Below are 19,073 nucleotides of genomic sequence, written 5' to 3' on the forward strand. Positions count from 1 at the left end.
TTTCAGAATGGCAGCTTTTGTGTGGTAGTGTGCTTTCTGTTCAAATAAAGCCATGTATTACCGCAATATCCATTTAGACGGTTGTCGTCTTTGCTATGCATCTCGGAAGAAAATTTACACAACTTCTAGGAAGCAGAGAAGAGGTGATATCTCTTGCAGAGTTTGTAAAGTGTCCAGACAGTTGAAATTTCTTTTAACAAAACTTAAGATTCTTACTGTATTGTCAAGGAAATGGAATGTGTATGTTAAATGAGGTGGAGATAAGTTCACTCAATATTTTAAATACCTCATTCCTACAATGTCTTACCTTTCACTCCCTGATTTTTGGAGTGCTTCACTTAATCTTTGTTATTTAACTTCAATACGTAGCTTTCAGCAGACTTCTACTATAATGATTCAGAGAAAGAGGCAGTTAAAGGAGATCAACCGGCTAGAGAAAATTGGTTCATTATACTTGTAGTATGTCCAAGAATGACATCTCAATATGTACTTAAATAATTTTAGTGGATCCTGTGCATACATAGTAATGCAGAGTACTAGAGGATGCTACTATACAAATAGCTAAAGCTGCAAAATCTTACTATATATTTTAGAAATATCTATCTGGCTGAGAGTCAGTTTGTTCAAGAACTTCTCCTAAACAATAAGAGCTAGGACCACCAAATCTGATGTGCAACTTCCTCTTATCATAACTTAAAGCAAGGTCAGGGTTTGCTTGTGCCAGGATAGTGGGATGTGCATAGAAGGTAATTGTTTTGTATCAAACTGAAAGGGAGGATTGGGATAGTAGGGACTGTTATACTCATGCATGACTACAGAGGGCAGCAAGGGGAGCATCAGTGAGCAGCCTGAACAGCCTCCAGGCCACACAGTGTCAGGGAGAAACTGACAGTCACTCCCATCCCCTGCCTTGAGTCCCCTGTTCCTCCACTCTGAGTCCCTTATTCCTCTCCAACCCTGACTCTTGCACCCTCCACATCTCCTGTCTCCTGCCCTGAGCATCCCACATCCCCAACCCTCTGTCTTTACTCATGCATCTCCCACACTGCCAGCTCCCTGACCTGAAGGACCTGAGCAATGCTGGGTAAGTCTTTTAGTACAGCATAAATGAGGCTCAGGATGTGATCATGAGTCAGCCATGTTACCGTACATGCAGGAACAGACTGGTGCATTTACAAAGGAGACTAAAAAATTGTTTGTTTTTGCTTTTATTTTCATTAGAATATGTTGAAGGCCTGATAAGCATTCTCCCTCGCTGTGATATGGTCCTCATGGTGAAACTTAGACAGTGAGACTGCTAAGCCTTTCAAACCATTGACTTGGGCGGCCCCTCATCAGTTGTTAGCTGCATGTGGTATTCTCTCTAGGTACTGCACTAGCTCTGGCAGCTAACTTGGGGCCCGCTAGTAGGTTCCAATCAAACTGCCCAAGAGCAGCACAGACTCATTTCAAGAGTGAAGATACTTAAGCCCGGTTGGTTGCTGAAGCATAGTCCTAATATCCTGGGATACGTCTAGACTACAGGCTTTGTCGACAAAACTGTCAACAAAGCGCCTCTAGACTACATCAAGTTCTGTCGACAAAGCAAGCTGCTTTTTTTGACATGAGAGTGTAGACGCAATAATGCCTTCTGTCGACAAAAGGTGTTATTCCTTATAGAATGAGGTTTACCACCGTCAACAAAACTGCTGAGTTCTGTCGATATAATGTTGACAGAACTCGGCGCTAGTGAAGATGCAGGTATAGTTTTGTCAACAAAAGTCCACTTCTGTCGACAAAACCCTGTAGTCCAGACACCCCTGTAGACCACAAGTGGCAAGCAAGCTGATTTTTACTAGCAGGTGGGGTGGGAGCTCAGCCTTGCTCCCCCCACCCTCTGTGCAGCACCAGCTCTGGCTTCCTTCTGTGGGGTACAGGGAGGTGGGATACGCGTGTATCCCTAGCTCTGCCTCCTGCTTCAGGAGGGGAGTGGGGGGCCTCCTCTGTAGAGCTGGGCCTGCGCTGCTCCCTGTAGGATGTCTGTGGGGATGGGGAGCCCCTTCCCTAGCAGTCCACTGCACTCGACTGGGCTGGAGCCAGCTCTGGGCAGCCCCAGGCTCCATCTGCCACGGAGATACAGGCAAAGGGCTGGGCTGAGCAGAGAAGAGACTATCCCCCACCACCTCTCCTTGCCCAGCGCTGCTGCCTCTAGTGAGTGCACTGGGGGCACAGGGATGGGGAGGGGTGAAGGAGGATGTGGGGGCAGAACGGGAGGGGGCAGGGGTTGCATTGAGGGGCATGGGGCAATGCAGGGGATCAGGCTGGGCGGGATCATGGGCTGAGGGGAGCAAGGCTGGAGCACAGGGAAGATGGGGGGGGGGGATTTACAATTTTACTTTGGAGAAGCTGCATTTTCCTTTACTCCCCATTTTGCCTTCCTTCCCAGCTAGCAATTTGGCTGCATTCTCACCCTCTCATCTTTTCTGCATTACTCCCCCAACCCCCTCTCGCCCTCAAATTCCCTCTCGTACTCCTTTCCAGACTGCTCTCCTCACCACATCCTAGACCCCACCTCCTGCCCAGATCCTGCAGCCCTATCCCACTCGCTGGCAACCCTGTCTTGCACACTGAGCCCCTCATTTTTGTTCCCACCACAGACCCTAAGGGGGGCCACAAAATCCACCAACTCTGGAACCCCAGAAAAGTAAATCTGGCCTATGGGAAGCCCTGAACCTCAGTTCCTCCCTTCCCCTCACCCTGTGGGGGCTGGACTGTCAGAGTCTTTGTTGCAGGCCACATCAGTGAGGGTAGGGGGTTTTGAGAGGAGTTTTTTTGCTTCTGAGTTGTGTGGTCCCCAACTGATCTTTCTGTGGGTCAGTGACCCCTGCCATTAATAAAGAAAACATTGAAACCTTTTGTAAGATATTATAATTTATTTAAATTAAAGTTTGATAAACTAACATGAGAGAGTTAAAACACTTAATCTGTTTAATAGTTTAAATTAAATTGTTCTCCCTAACTGCAGCACTTGCAAAATGGCTTGGGCATAATTATGTAATTAACAGTGAATTTCCATTAGAAATAGATGGTCCACAGAAAGGTTTGCATTGACCCAGGTGGTCCACGGAGTGTGTGGTGGAGAAAGCCCCTCTTCTCCCTCCACCCCACTCCCCCGAGAGGCCCAGGGCAGGAGAATTAAATCTTGGCATGCCACTTTGGAAAGTGCTGTAGAGACTACAGAATCAATCGTACGTGTTCCCCCATTACGATGGACCAGCTCAGTCAATAGTAGGATTTTCCCTTTTGCTGGACAGACACATCCCCTCTGAGACCCCCTCTTTATACACTCATACAAACAAATTCTGTATTGCCCCTCTGAAGTGGTTGGTTACCAGCTTTTACCTTGTACATGTTTGATCAAAACATCCTATTAGCCTGACCTGCTCTTTGAGTGGTCAGTGTGTCCTTATCTTCTTTGAGGAATATATTCCCATTGATATGGTCCTAGGATGCTCTGGCATGTGTTTACATGAATACTTAATCCTTAGGTGTGTTTGTGTCAATGCCAATCTTGTTCTTGCTGAGTTCATGTATTGGACAGTGAACCTGCAGGCATTGGCTTTGTAAAAGCCCAGGGCTTGACTTTAATTTGGGTGCTAGACCTTCCATCAGAGCCCACTGATCTCAGGCTCTTTCTACTACACTGTTCTCACTGTGATGCCGATGTCAAGCCACAAACAGACAAACAAGCCCTGCTCCTAACTGAAAATAAGCATGGCCATACTGGGTCAGACCAAAGATCCAGCTTGCCCAGTATCCTGTCTTCTGATGATGGACAATGCCAGGTGCCCTAGAGGGAATGAACGTAACAAGTAATCATCAAGTGATCTAGTCCCTGTTGCTTTATTCTCGGCTTCTGGCAGAGGCTAGGGATGCCATCTTGGCTCACAGCCATTGATGGGCCTATCCTCCATTAACTTACTTAATTCTTTTTTTGAATCCTGTTAGTCTTGGCTTTCACAAGCTCTTCTGACAGAGTTCCACAGATTGACTGCATTGTGCAAAGACATTTTCTTTTGTTTTAAACTTGCGTAGTTCATTTGGTGACCCCTAGTTCTTACATTGCTTTTCTGTACTCTGTTCTACTGTAGTTCTTTGAGTTCTTTGGTACAGTTGGTTAGCATAATCAAGAGGTGTTCCATATTTGCATGGCATATTGCATCAGATTTTTTGCACGAGCACTATGAAGTGGCCTAATGCTACATTGTTCAGAGCAATTATAGTGTTGATGACCACTCATGTGGGAGTAGAGTAAGAAATTATGGAAAAATTTGCACTGTGCTACTTCAAGATGTGTGTGCTTAAGCAAAGTAAAAATAGAGGCTCATGTTAAAACTTGCCTGTCTAGATGACTGTATTTCAAGAGGTGTGACCAATTACAAAATCAGGCAAATAGCTGCACTGACATGTCACACTTTTTGCTGCCATAAGCTTGAGCTATGTCTTGACATGCTCATGCCAAAATAACACAGCAGAATCAGACCTGCTCCATGCATTGTGGTGATTGCAGGCAGAGTAAGCTTTTTAGCGTGGCTTCACCTAGCAGAGCCAGAGAAATAATGGATGCAGTCCACCTACAAATCCTTTAGTTGAAGTTTGCTGCTCACTAGTGTTGTGGGAGGGATTTCTAACCAGATGATTCAGTGGGGAGTGGCCCTTCCTCTGCCACTAAACAAACACAATATTCTTTCTACTTATCAGCTGAACAGAACTGGCTTCTTGCACACATGGCTGGGTAAGTCAGTTTAGCCAAGCTTCACTACTGTTGCTGCATTGTAATTACTGTGGTCACAAGATGGTGCAGAAGTTTTGATAGTAGATATTTTAGACTCACTTCAGTGACACATGCTGCTGGCTTTTTGTACTTTAATCTGTTGGTGCAAAGATCACCAGAACCGTTGCTGATACAAAGTGGGGGAGAGTGACTGATAGCAGTTGACTGAAATTTAATATATTAAAACCAGGACAATTGCTGCCTCATCACTTACATTTTGTATTGCACTTTGGGAGGCAATGGTGTCTAAGGGCTAGTGCATAAGACTTGCAGCCAGGAATCCTAGGGTCTGTTCCTAGATTTGCTATTGACTTGCTGGGCAGCCTTTGCGTAAGCTCTGTGCTTTTGGTTTCCCAGCTCCCCCAAACAAACTGGCATATTCACCTTTTGTAAAATACCTTTAGAATTTCAGAGGATGAGTACTACAAAAACACAAGTTATCTAGGTCTGTACATGCAGCCCTCAATTCTATTGTGCCTCCTGTAGATGTTGGGGGAATGCCACTACTCCAATGTGTGTGGGGAGGCTATTGAAATAAGATAATTTTGCTTTGTGTGCTGCTGACAATTTGGGGAGAAGGGTTCTCTTTCAGAAGTAGGAAGTCAAAAAGATGGTGAGTAAATATACTCCCCAATGAAGGTGAATTTGTTCTTACATGCTTGTTAGCATCTGCTGACTCTCTCTAGGTACACTATGTACTCAAGACATTGACTATTGTTTTCTACAAAGTAGCTGCTGTTTGCTAGGTAAACTCATTTTTTTCCACAGAGGGGTGGAAGGAGGGTTTCTATCCAGTCCAGTATCTTTCCTCTCCTGGTGTCCTCCCCATGTGATCCAGAGGGAGGTGTAAAATCCTGCCATTAGGTAGATGTGAGATAATTTGCTTCTTCCATTGTTGTCATTCTCTAATAGCTAGAGACTAACTTGTAGCCTTTGCCCTCCTGCACCAGCCTAGCACCCACACCCAATGGTTCCAGAGTCTGTACCCCCTCCTGCACCTACATTCCCCCAAAGCCTGCATCTCCTCTCGCATCCCCCAACTCCTCCCAGAGTCTGCACCTCCTTCTGCACTCCAGCTCCTTGCCCTAGCCTCAGCCCAGAGCCCCTCATATCCAAATGCCTTGCCAAAGAGCCTGTATCTCCCTGTACCCTAACTCCCTGCTCCAGTGCTGAGCCTTCTCCACCTAAAATCTCTTAAAGCTTGTGTCCCTGCCCCAGCCTGGAAAGGGGAGGAGAGGGAGTGTCTGAGGGAGGGAGATGGATGGGGTGGGACAGGGGTCATTGGGTTTGTGTGATTAGCCAGTATGGAAGTTCTGGCCATGTTGGATGAGCTCACCCAGCAGTGATGTTGCAGCACTGCCTAAGTGTCAGGCAGACTGCATCTGGCATTGCCTGTGTGTCTTACAGACAACTCTGCCCTGAGGCCTGGAATTGCTGTTTGCAGGCCTGATGACCAGAGAAAAATCAGTCAGGGGCCATACACAAGTGATAATCTCTCCTACCCACCCCAACTCAAGCCCTCACTAACTCACCTCCTTCCTGAGGAGAAAGACACTCCCCCCAGCCGAGCCCCAGGCTAATACATGGTGTGCTCCAGCCTTGTGCGGGGCAGCAGGGAGGCTGGCGGGGCAGCCTGGCTCAGCCCTGCGCCTTGGGGCTGGATCCCGACAAGCGGGGCCGAGGTTTCCCGCCCTGGCACAGATGGGATGCGCCGCTGATGAGGTGCTCCTAGAATTCCGTTGGCGGGTTGCTGCCCGTTAAGCGAGCTGTGCTGCAGCAGCCGGGCTGAGGAGAAGCCTCGCGCGTCGGCAAAGCGCCTGCGGCCGGGGACGCTCAGTCACAAGGGACGTGTAGAGACGGGGCGGCGATTCGCAGCCCCCCGGCTGGTCACTGCTAAGACAGGCCCAGGGGCCGCCCTGTGCCCGGCCCTGCGCTCCCGGGGACTCGCACCAGACGCTGGCGGGGCGGGGGCGGGACCCCGGGACCCCCCGCAAGCGGCGGCCTCGCGCTGTGGGTGGGGGAAGCGGCCCGGCGCGCGCTCCCCGCTGGCCTGAGGGGAGAGGCGCGCGGCTCCCAGCGCCCCCGCCTGAGGCGCTAGAGGGGCGGGGCGGGGCGGGGCGGGGCGGCCCGGGCTCCATTTTGCGGGCGGTGCGGAGGCGGCGGGTTCGCGGCTCAGGTGAGTGGGGGGCGGCTCAGGGCTGGGCCCCCTCCCCGGGGTGAGCGGGGCGGGCGGGCGCAGAGCCCCGGGGCCTGGCAGCACCGCGGGGACGGCCGAGTCCTGCCCGCCCGGCGGAGACTGGCGTGGAGGGGGCTCCGGCGCGGCCCGGCGGCTTCGGGCTGGGCTGGGCCGGGCCGGGGCCCGCGAGCTGGCGTCAGACGGGACGGGGCCTCGTCGTAGCGCAGACGCTGTGCGGGCCGCTCTGCCCACGGCGAGGCCCCGTTCTCCGCCTCCCCTCGCCCTTCCTAGCGCCCGCCTGGAAAACGAGACTCCGGCTTGTTCCCGAGCTCCGGAGAGCCCCGCGGCGATCACGGGGCGCGCTGCCCTCGAGCCGAGCTCGGTCTCCTGGCTGGATTCCTGGCGCAGAGACGCGTAAATCGTTCCCGTGCTGGGATTAGCTCTGTAGACGCCGGAGAGACCGCGTCTTCGTGCTTACTCTGCAAACCCCTTTCACACTTGGCTTCCGTCCGCAAAGCTCTTCTCGGACTTGTCTGCTTGCATAATTAGGAGCTGAAATAATGTGTTGATGCTCTTATGTTCCTCTTAATCCTTTGTGTATTTTCCTACGACCAAGTTAAGACTGGTAGGTAGTCTTAAATTTGCCCTTTTATTTTCAAGTTCACCCAATAAAATGGATCAGCTACAACTTTGTATTGCTCTTTCTATTAGATTTTTAATGTTTTTGCTTTACTGTCCACATCTCTTTCCTGCTGCTTTTGCAAAGGAGGAAAACTTTGGGGGCTGCAGAAATTGCAGACAGAGGGTGGCTAACAAACAAATTGAAAACTAAAGTTCTAGAGTGGCTTTTGGATTACACTTTCTAGGAAGGAGGCAATTGAGAGCTCTCAGTGGTACATAGTACAATATTTGTACTAGTCCTAGGCCCTTAGCAAAGACCAGGAGCGAGGGAGGACCGCTGTTGGAATCCAGTGCCAATAGCTCTAGCACCTGCCCTGCTGCTCATATTTTTTTCCAAACCGGGCCATTGTGAAACTAACACAATTCTTGTCCTTTTCATAGTTGTCCAGGGTAATAATAGTTACCCCCTCTTATCAGTCTTGTTTCTCTGCTTCTTCCAGAGGTTATGACCAAAAGGGGAGGCTGACTGTAGAGTGGCTTGCAGACTAGAGAAGACAGCACTGCATTTGTTTACATTTGGTTCCCATTTCAAACATTGTCCTTGCCGTTGTGAGGGTAGAAATGTATTGAAACTGAAAGATGATTTAGACTCCTTTTATCAGGAAAACTTGCCTATTTATTCTCTAGTACAGTATATTTTTTTCAAGCACTTGTTTGTGTCTGTCTTCCAACTAACTCATTCATGGTGTAATAAACATACGTTTTTCTTAACACTTAAAAGGCAATTTTACTTTTTTGAACAGAAAAAAAGAAAATCATGATCCATAATTCTAGAGTTTTGAAACTCCAGTGGTCAATATTATTTGCTGACCTGTGTCTCAGGGTGGATTATAAGAATATTTGAATAATGCTTCAACGAAAATGCTTTCATGCTTCACAAACTGTTAAGAAAAAATCCTGAAACTTAAGCTACATTCTTAAAAAAGGCTTCTGTTGACTGAATCAGTTTTGTAATAAAAAACTCCCTTAACAAAGGGTGAAGTCTCAGTGTTGCTTTGGGATACTCTAAACCAGTGGACTGGTCTGTGAGATCTCCCTTATACTATTTAGGAAGGCAGCAAGAAGATGGTCCCTGGTATCAAAAAGACTGAGAAATGCTATTCTAAGGCATGCAAGAGATAAGTCAGTTCATGTGCTGTGTTCATGCAGCTGGCTATTGTTTAATAAGTACGTAGTGCAATATTATGCAAGTGATTCAGTTTCTCTTCTGAAAAATATCTGCACATACTGAAAGCTATTTCAGTAAATGTTATTGCCAGGTTAATTTTTGAAAACTGTTTACAACAGTATTTGAGCCGTGGTTGAGGATTGAACCAGATTGGAGAGTTGTGTATGCCAGTCTAGTTGTAATATGGGAGGTATTATTGAACTGTGGTGTCCATGCAAACCATTTGAATAACTTTTAAATAATTATTTTCAAATAAAAATTAAAAAAGCAGGCCAAGAAACACAAACGCTTTTTTTGTATTTGCGGTAGGTGTTGCCTAAAGACACCAAAATAGTGGTTAGGGCCTCATGAGAATTGTTATAAGACACAGTCCCTGCCCCAGAAAGCTTGCAGTAAACAATTTACACAACAGGTGAATAAATAGACACATGGGAGGGAGTTTAAACAAGCTAAGGAGAGGCAGCTTTATTTGCATATGTTGGCAGTGTTACAGAGGTCACAAGCGTGAACTGGCAGTTAATTTGCTAATCAGAGATTTTGACAACTTGATAAACTGGTCTGTTTTATTTGTTTTGGGGAAACAAGTGTTGCAACCAGATCCTTCAACAGTTGATTTTGCAGTACAGCCAAACTGTGATATAGCTCAGATCTATATAATGCATTTAATATCTGGTATTTTAAAACTTATGTTAAGGGAACTATACCTTGGTTTCATAAACTTCCTTTAGTTTCCCTTGAGTGGCAAGCTTACTAGTTAAGGCTATAATTTATTAATGGAATTAAGCAAACTAGACAAGCTAAAAATATTTGTTTTTCAGTGTTAGTAATTTTTATTTGGTAATGATTTAGGGATATAAAAAGTTAACCAGTTAAACTTTAATAGGTAAGGCTTACTGGTTTTGGTTAACTGATAGGGGCAGGAGCTGCTTCTTGCCTGCCCCTTAGATTTAACCTGTTAAATGATTAATCAGGATTTTACAACCATGTTTTCAATCAGCTGTTCCCTTCAAAACCAGAAACCTGGAAATCCTAGAGTAAACAAACTGCAAACTTGTAATGTCTCTAGTAACTTCCAAAAGATCGGAAGGTCCTTGGGTCTTTGGCTAGGGTAAGTCTATAGTCCAGAGATCAGAGCAGGAAAGAGGTAAAATGGAGATGCTTCAAAGGTTCTTTTTACTTTTTCCCCATGTGGAAAGGATGCTGTCAGCCTTGGTTTGTGGAAAAGTATGGTGCAAGATGGGAGTCCGGGGTCGTATGAGCAAGTTACATGCCCTTCTCTTTGCCAGAAGCTGTAGATGGGTGACAGGAGTTGGATCAATTGATGAACTGTTCTGCTCACCCCCTCTGAGGCACCTGCTGCTGGCCAGTCAGGAGATGAGATACTGGCTAGATGGGCCGTTGGTTTCTATAGAACAATGCTTCCCAACCTCTTTTAGCATATGGACTCCTTTTCAATCTATTAACGTTTCATGGACCCTCCCCCTCCTTGTAGAAGGCGGGGGAGAGGGGGAGGAAAAGTAAGGATTGGGCCAACCATAGTGGGCCTGATCTTTATTTTTAAACTTGCCACAGATCCCTGCAGTACTGTTGGGAACCACTACTATAGAATGTTGTATATTGAAAACGTAGGGGTCAAAGTCACCCCACCTTCGTACAATCTACATGTTCAGTTTCTATTCAGGTAAAATGCAGAGGTTAAATTGATTCCCTCAATCCAGGAGCAGGGGTTGCTGCTGCTCTGGTTTCTAAGCTGAAATAGTAGCTCCAGCCCTTCCATGCAGATTGTGCAAGGTACTGGATGGAGCTACTGGATCTGTAAATACTCTCCTTGCTAATTGCAGGATTTAAGTGGTGTACTGTAGAATGGAGGTTCCCAACCACGTTTATACTGCGCGCTGGCAAACTCATTCAAAAACTTGTGGTGGATGGGTATAGAAACATTTGCATATTATGGCAATTAATTTATTTTTATATTCATTATGGTAATTAATGTTAAGTAGTCACGTGTTATTTTGCATTGCATCTGTACACACAAACCCACCACTTCTCCAAGTTTGCCCACTTTGAGGGTCATCATCCTTTGCCTCCCTCCCAACTCATTTCCTTTGCATCAGGAATAACCCCCCCCAGTGCCTAGACACTGGCCTCCAAGATGCTCTCTCCCCCATTCCTACCCTGGTATGTATTAACAGGAGTGTTGTGAGCAAGACACAAGAAGTCATTCTTCTGCTCTACTCTACACTGATTAGGCCTCACTTGGAGTATTGTGTCCTGTTCTGGGCACCACATTTCAAGGAAGGTGTGGAGAAATTGGAGAAGGGCCAAAGAAGAGCAACATAAATGATTAAAGGTCTAGAAAACATGACCTATAAGGGAAGACTGAAATAATTGGGCTTGTTTAGTTTAGAAAAGAGAAGAGAGGGGACATGATAGTGGTTTTCAAGTATCTAAAAGGTTTTTACCAGGAGGAGGGAGAAATTTGTTCTCCTTGGCCTCTGAGGATAGGACAAAAAGCAGTGGGCTTAAACTGCAGCAAGGGAGGTTTAGGTTGGACATTAGGAAAAACATCCTGCCTATCAGGGTGGTTAAACACTGGAATAAATTGCCTAACAGTTGTGGAATCTCCATCACTGGAAATATTTAAGAGTAGGTTAGACAGGCATCTATCAGGGATGATCTAGATGGTGCTTGGTCCTGCTGTGAGGGCAGGGGACTGGACTTGCAGATCTGTCAAGGTCCCTTGCAGTTCTAATATTCTATGATAATTATGAGCTGAGAGTCATGTTCATTCTAGGAGAAGTTTTTATGAATGGCCATTTTTGCTTCAGTGGGAGTCTGGTGTGGTTCAGTTTTGTAAATTATTTTAAAGAAAGCAGGTAGCTGAGAAGTGGTTAATAAACACTGGAATAATACCACATACAAGAGCTAAATACACAGATGATAACTCTGATTTGCTGGCTCGGTTAGGCAACAATTGAAGTGGAACAACTATCCTCATTATTTTTATCATCTTGGATTTAAAGAACCAAACCCTCCTGTTTTGCCTTTCCTGATGCCCTGGCAGTTGCAGCAGTAAAGACCGCATAATTTGTGAGAAACACTGATGCTGTGGCGTGTTTTAAGAAATTGTATCCTGCTACTTGATCTGTCATCTTTGCTCACTGACTGTGGTGTGTGAAATAGATGCTTATTTCTGTGCTAGGAGTAGATTATATTGAAACATATTTGTATTCATTTATGAAACTGATTTATAACAGTTCCTTTTCTATCTTCTGATCTTGGAAGGTGCAGAACGCCCTTAACTTTAACAGGAGTTAAGGGCAAAAAGAGGTGGGAGTACTCTGCTTCTCACCAGACACCTTAGGCTGTGTCTACGCTGCAGGGTTTTTGCTCAAGAAGTCTTTTGTGGAAGAGTTCTTGCACAAAAACGTCTTGTACAAAAGTGCGTCCACACCTCAAAGCATATCGCTTTTGCACAAGAGAACATCTGCACTGCATGGACGCTTTTGCACAAGAAAGCTCTGATGGCCATTCACAGAATGGCCATCAGAGCACCTGTGCTTTTTCAGAGAGGCTATTTTTGCGCAAGAAACACTTGTGGAGCATCCACACATGCCTTTTTGCGCAAGAGCTGTAGCGCAAGATGGAGTTATGCCTCGTAGAAGGAGGTGTACCTACACTGCAAAAAGCCCTCTCTTCTGTTGACTATAGATTTTCTTGTGCAAAAATGCACTTGAGGTGTGGACACACCTCAGGTTTTTGCACAAAAATGGCCATTTTTGCGCAAAAACCTTGTAGTGTAGACATAGCCTTATAGAACACTTTCCTGGGAAGCAGTTCTCTTCCTCCCAGTATTCCTCTTGTTAAACAAGAATGGCACTGAGTTGCGTGATTGATATGTGGTTTTCTATTGGTATCCGTTTCATGTGTCTGAAAAGTTCTGAAATAAAAAGGCTTTTTTTTTTTAAATAGCTGGCCAGTAAAATTCATACATATCAGTAAAGTGCTGACTTCCACAGCTAAGAAAGATAATGGGTGCTTAGCACACAAACAGCTAATGCTACTGTACTTTAAATCCAACAGTGAGTCACTGAAAATGTTGTTCTCTTTCAGAATGTCCTACCCAGGCTACCCTCCTTCAGGCTATCCTGCTTTCCCTGGATATCCCGTAAGTACTGTCTGTTTTTTAAATGCCTTGTACTTTCAGGGTAGGCCACACTTTTGTGTCTTTCTCCTCTATCGTACCATGTGCTGGGGGAATATTAGTCATTACCAGGGCTCGCCAAGTGGTAATTAGTCATTACCAGCTGTTGCGCGGCTGTGCCAGGCTAAAATCTACTCGCCACGGGCGAGTAGATTACATTAATTGTCGAGCCCTGGTCATTACTTTTATGCAGAATATTACTTCTAGACTTATAGTCTCTGGTCTCATCCCTCAAGATGTTCATGAGCTTGAGTGCAGATAGTCTAATGCAGTAAAGAATTATGACCACTCTGGTAAAGCAACAAAGCATATTCCAGTAATGTGCATTCAGAACATTTAATGGTCTCCTAAGAGAAAGCTCTTTCATTATTTGCTATGGTGAGAGAAGTTTGGCTCAGTTGTAGTGATTTTTTTTTTTTTTTTTTTTTGGTAACGTGTCCATTCTCTTGACTTTTCTTTGTTTTCCTGGATAATCCTGTGCCTCTTGTCATAGGAGCAGTGTTTATTCAGTAGTTTGGATTTTCATTTGAATCTAAACTTTGTAACTCACTCCCCATGTATATGGAAGTTCAAGGATCTTCTGATCTGGGGTTTTGTTTCAGCCTGTTACACAGAGAATATCTGAATCTAGATCATCCTTTCATGGAGTTTACACATCTGGGTGTGGTTCAGGTTCCACTCTGATACTCTGTAGATCTGTAGTCTCATTTTTCAGAGGTACTGAGAACTGCAGTTCCCATTAATTTCAGTGAGAGCCACGGGTAATGAGTATCTCTAGAGAGCCATAGGGGGAAACAGCCTGATGTTTTAGTTCCGGGCTTGTGTGAAATTTCCTGCACGTTGCTGTCTCCTTTCTACTGGATGTGCTGGGAACTGCAGCTATCAGGAACCTCTAGCTGTCTCTTCCTCCTCCCAGCAGTGTTTTCTATGTGCAAGCTGGGCTGTGCTGAGACCCGTGGTCTCTAGGAGTGGTCAGCTTGCTGCAGCTTATTTAGCAGTGCTGGAGAGGAAATTCTGCACTCACACTGTTAGTTTCTGCAAAATTTTGCATTGTGCAGTGGTACAGACTTTAAAACATAGTGCATGACAGCCTAGGAAACTGAGACTGACAGTGTAGCCTTGAGTGTTATATGGTCTTCATTTCCAAAAAGCTCCAAAACAAACTTCAGTCCATCAGAAGAGTATCAAAAACAAATCTAGAAACCTGTGGATGGATTAGAAGCCCCTTCCTGTGGGGTGCCTGGGCTGGACATCCGGAACAGCCCCTATCCTCACCTGGCACCCCAAAGGACTGAAGCAGCCCCCTATCCATGGCGGGTGGGGAGCTGCTTCCGCCCCCCACTGGTTAAGCATTCACATCACTAATCCCAATAGGCCATGAAGTCATGTCACACGCTGAAAGAGACTTCCTGAATGCCGCACTTCGTTAGCAGGTGTTGCTTCTGCTGGGAAAGCAAAATTCACATAAGCCTGACTCCCTCAAGTAAATACAGGAGAGGTAGGCATGGCCTTCTGTTCATGAAGACTCTAATATGTCAGCTGAGCTATCCAGACATACGAATTGTGGGAGCAGCCAAGCCTGAGCAGTGTTAAATAGAATTTTGTTGTTGTTAATTTCTATTAATAAAACCAAATCTCAGGAAGTGAGCTAGTATGAACTGTATGTAATGTGTGGGCTGTGTTTGCAGAGCAGTTTGGGAATAGCACCTGCACAGAATTGATTTACAAACAACCAGTTTTATTTATATTGTCATGAGAGAGCTCGACAAATAATGTAATCTACTCACCCATGGCGAGTAGATTACAACCCGGAAGAGTCGGCGCAGAGCGATCTGCGCATGCGCAGAACTCAGAACCGCGCGAAACCATGAGCTATATGGATTGCATATTTCTGGCTATTGACTCACAGGATCTTCCCTCTGAGACACTTGTCTCAAGACGTATTCATTTACTGCTTGTCTTGCTATTAGAGTGTTAAAGATCAGGCTGACACGTGACAAGATGAATACCTTTTGATGCTTCCGTATCAGTACTGTTTTTTAAACTCAGTAATTAGTTAAAGCAACAATGCAGATTTTTGAATTTCTCTAAGTGTCAAGTCAGACCTCACTGTTAATTAAGTTGTGTATGTTTTTGTAGCTTTAGAGAACATGTCTTTATTCCCCTCTGTGTCTAGCAGATAAGTTGTCTGTTGTCTGTTTTCAGCCTCCAGGACAAGAGTCTGTTTATTCACCTGCTGGTCAGTATCCCTATCCTGCTGTTCCTGGAGGCTTCCCGCCTATGGGAGGTAGTGCATATCCTGCAGTGCCCCCAGCTGGTGGGTTCCCAGGAGCTGCAGGATATCCCGCACCTGGAGGTTACCCTGGAGTTCCCCAACCTGGGGGGATGCCATCATATCCCGGAGGTAATATTCACAGGTTATTTCATCATAATCAGTCCCTGGGTTTGGTTCATAAAACGCAAAAAGTAGTTTTTTGTTGTTATTGCGGGGGATTGGTACACAGGGCTGGGTTTGTGGAGTAGTTAATTGTGATGGCACCCAAACGCCTAAGTGTTGGACTTTCTAGAGACATGGAAAAAAGCAACTGGTGTCCTGAAGGACTTGGTCTGAGATACAACAGGGTAGGGAATGGGGATACAAACAAATGAGTGTGCTTGTTTTGTTTTTAATTGGGGTTAGAGGAAGGGAGTAGGAAGAGGAATAGGTGGAGTTTGTCACCAGTCCAGTCGCTATCAGCAAGCTGGGTTTTGTTGGCAGCAGGGATGAGGTTGAGAAGGTAGAGGGCGAAAATGGAGTGGGGGGGAGAGTGTGCAATAGGTAGCAGGTTTAAAACAACAGGAAGAATTTTTTCACACAATGCACAGTCAACCTGTGGAACTTCTTACCAGAGGCTGTTGTGAAGACTAGGACTTTTAACAGAGTTCAAAAAAGAACTAGATAAATTCATGGAGGATAGGTCCATTAATGGCTCTTTAGCCAGGCTGAGCAGGGATAGTGTTCCTATCTAGCTGTTTGTCAGAAGCTGGGAATGAATGTCAGAGGGTGGATCACCTGTTCTGTTCATTATCTCTGGGGCACCTGCCATTGGCCACAGTTAGAAGACGGGATACTGGCATAGATGGACCTTTGGTCTGACCCAGTATGGCTGTTATGTGCTCAAAGTAAAAAGACAGAGGAGAGCTGTGAAGGGAGCAAAAGAGCAGCTATTAGCATGGTTAGGTGAGAAAATTCGAAGGGGAAAAATCCAGAAAATTAATGTAAACCGGGGTATATGAAGTTCCTCATAGAAACCAGATATAATAGAGAATTAAAGTTCTGAAAACTCCAGAAGATCTTTCAGCTATCAATTCTGGTGGTCTGTCCCTGGAGCTGGCCCTTTGCTCTAAGATGCAGCCCATGTTGTAGCTCCACCCTTTGGTGAAGAAGCAGGAGTCATTTCCAGTTATGCCACTGACTAACTGCGTGATCATGGTCAAATTGCTTAGTGTCTCTATGCTTCTGTTTCAGGTAGTGGGTAAGTAATAATCCTCTTGCTACTGATTATTTATGCTCTAATTAAAGGGCCTATATAAACGTATCGTATAATATTCAAATAATTTTTTCACATACTTTATTAGGGAAAGAGCTTTATGGTTGCTGCCATGGGTTCAGAAATGTTATTAATTTTGATAACAAGGCTGTAAACACTGAGTGTGTTTTATTCACCCCTTTTTTTCTGCCTCTTCCCCATTTAAAAAGAAATAATTCTCATCTGTGTCCGCTGTGAGCTTGTCTTGTATTTATTATCCATGTGGTCTTGGTAAACATTTATTTATTCTTGTTTTCTGCTCTGCTTCTCTCCAGAGCCAAACTCTGACTGATTGGGTTTTGAATAACCAAACACAATTCTCAAGAAAGCCTGTCCCTCAACTAGTGTTATTGTTTGTCTGACAATTACCAGAAATCAATCAGTCAGCTTTATGAAGCAAACATACATGGATTTTCCCAAGTTTAACATTATTCCAAAGGAGAAAACAAACAGATCTGCTTCTCAATACACTTCACCTAAATTAATCCAACCCAAACGGAGCACCAAATTATTTTGAAAGGAGATGAAGATAATCAGAAATGTTACGATTATATGCTACTTCTATTCCAATCTGGTGTCTGAAATAATGAGGCATGGCAGTAACTTTTCATATCTTTGTGTACATTACTAAGCTGTTGTCTGTCAAAAGATTTGTGGTTACAGTTGCATTGTACTAGATCCTACTCTCCTTTTATAAGTAATCAACTAAAATTTAAATTATTCACAAACCTCTATTTTTTCACTTTCCTCCTCCCCCTCCCTCCAGCTCCTACAGGTCCTGGGTTTGGTGTTGCTCCTAATGGATCTGGCTTTGGTGGTTATCCTCAGCCTCCGTCTCAAAGCTATGGAGGAGGTGGACCAGCCCAAATACCAAGTGGGTAATGGGACTGTGTGTGCGCGTGTGTGTGAGCATATGAATCCTAGGCAGATACCAAAAAAGTCATGAGTTGCACCAAAGGGTTCGAGATTAAGAAACTGAAGTGATACTCTCAGCAACCTCTGCTGTTTCTAGCTATTGCAGCTAAATGCTGCAGACAACACCTGATGATTTTGAAGCCCAGTGAATGACTGACAGAAGAACTCAAATCTAAAGAAATACTAGATATATCTGAAAAGGCATGTTTCCTGTTACTGTTTAAATTAGGGCTGTCAGGTGATTAAACAATTAATCATTAATCATACAATTAATCATGGTGCTATTAACGAATAATAGAATACTGTTTCAATATTTTTTTTTTACAATTTCAAATATATTTGTTACAAAAAACCAAAACACAGTGCACAATGCTCACTTTATATTTTTTATTACAAATATTTGCACTGTAAAAAAAGTATTTTTCAATTCATCCAATAGGAATATTGTAGTGCGGTCTCTTTCATGCTAAAGCTGAACTTACAAATGTAGAATTGTGTACAAAAATAACTGTATTAAACAGTAAAACTTTAGTGCCTAAAAGTCCACTCAGTCCTGCTACTTGTTCAGCTGGTTGCTCAGACAAACAAGTTTGTTGACATTTTCTGGGGAAAATGCTGCCCACTTCTCATTTACAGTGTTACCTGAAGTATTTCTATTCATGTTCGTATTTCTTCAGCCATTTCAGAGGATATGTTCTCTTGCTGATGACATGTTGTGTTTAAAGTAGGGCAGATTGTCTCATGCTCATTTAATCATTGGAGTCAGATGCCACCAGGTGTTGGGTTTTTTTTTTTCCTGGTGGTTCAGGTTCTGTAGTTTTTTCATTGGAGTGTTGCTCTTTTAAGACTTCTGGAAAAAACTCTTTTCACCTTGTGTGTCAGATTTTGGAAGGTACTTCAGATTATGTCTTGAGTCAAAAGCTGTAGCTATCTTTAGAAATCTCATATTGGTACCTGTTCATTTTGTTGTGAAGTCTGCACTGAAAGCATTCTTAAAAATGAACGTGCTGGGTCATCATCTGAGATTGCTGTAACATGCAAGAGATGGCAAAATGTGAGTAAAACAGAACAGGCAACATACAGTTTTTCCCCAAGAAGTTCATGCACCAATTTAATTAACCCATTTTTTTTTTTACTAGTGTCATCAGCATGGAAGCATGTCCTCTGGAATGTATAAGAGGACATTCTAAATAAAAATGGGCATTATCTCCCATAAATGAAAATACTTGTTTGTCTTAGTGACTGACTCTCTGAATAAGTAGGACTAAGTGGATTTATAATTTCTGTCGTTTTTACATTGTTTCCATGTACAGTTATGTAATAAAAATCTTCATTTCTAAGTTGTACTTTCACAATAAAGAAATTCCACTACAGTACTTGAGGTGAAATATGTTCTTCACTTTTACAGTGCAAATATTTGTACTAAAATAATAGTGAGCAAAATACACATTTTTAATCCCATTTTTTTTAGTTTAATTGCATGAGTTAACTGTGATTAATCGAAACACTCAAGTTTAAATATTTTCCTATGGTGTTTGGGATGCTGT

The 19,073-nt window shown here is 44.3% G+C and overlaps 1 protein-coding gene across 4 annotated transcripts in view; it reads left to right on the forward strand.

Moving 5' to 3' along the window:
* Positions 1-4,649: 4,649 nt before the first annotated feature.
* Positions 4,650-19,073, forward strand: part of ANXA7 (annexin A7) — a 32,281-nt gene continuing 17,857 nt past the window's right edge. The window contains exons 1-4 of one of the 4 annotated variants that reach the window (XM_006135914.5): positions 4,650-4,774; positions 12,952-13,006; positions 15,248-15,446; positions 17,378-17,485. In XM_006135914.5, the coding sequence (XP_006135976.1) occupies positions 4,767-4,774; positions 12,952-13,006; positions 15,248-15,446; positions 17,378-17,485 (370 nt within the window). In that variant the 5' untranslated portion in view covers positions 4,650-4,766. Of the gene's footprint in view, positions 4,775-6,474; positions 6,536-6,880; positions 6,990-7,026; positions 7,615-12,951; positions 13,007-15,247; positions 15,447-17,377; positions 17,486-19,073 lie in introns of those variants that run through there. The other 3 variants (XM_006135913.5, XM_075935715.2, XM_006135915.5) reach the window with 3 other exon arrangements.

This window comes from Pelodiscus sinensis, chromosome 8 (genome assembly GCF_052426305.1).
Source record: "Pelodiscus sinensis isolate ZL-2025 chromosome 8, ASM5242630v1, whole genome shotgun sequence".
In the NCBI taxonomy this organism is placed as follows: Eukaryota; Metazoa; Chordata; order Testudines; family Trionychidae; genus Pelodiscus; species Pelodiscus sinensis.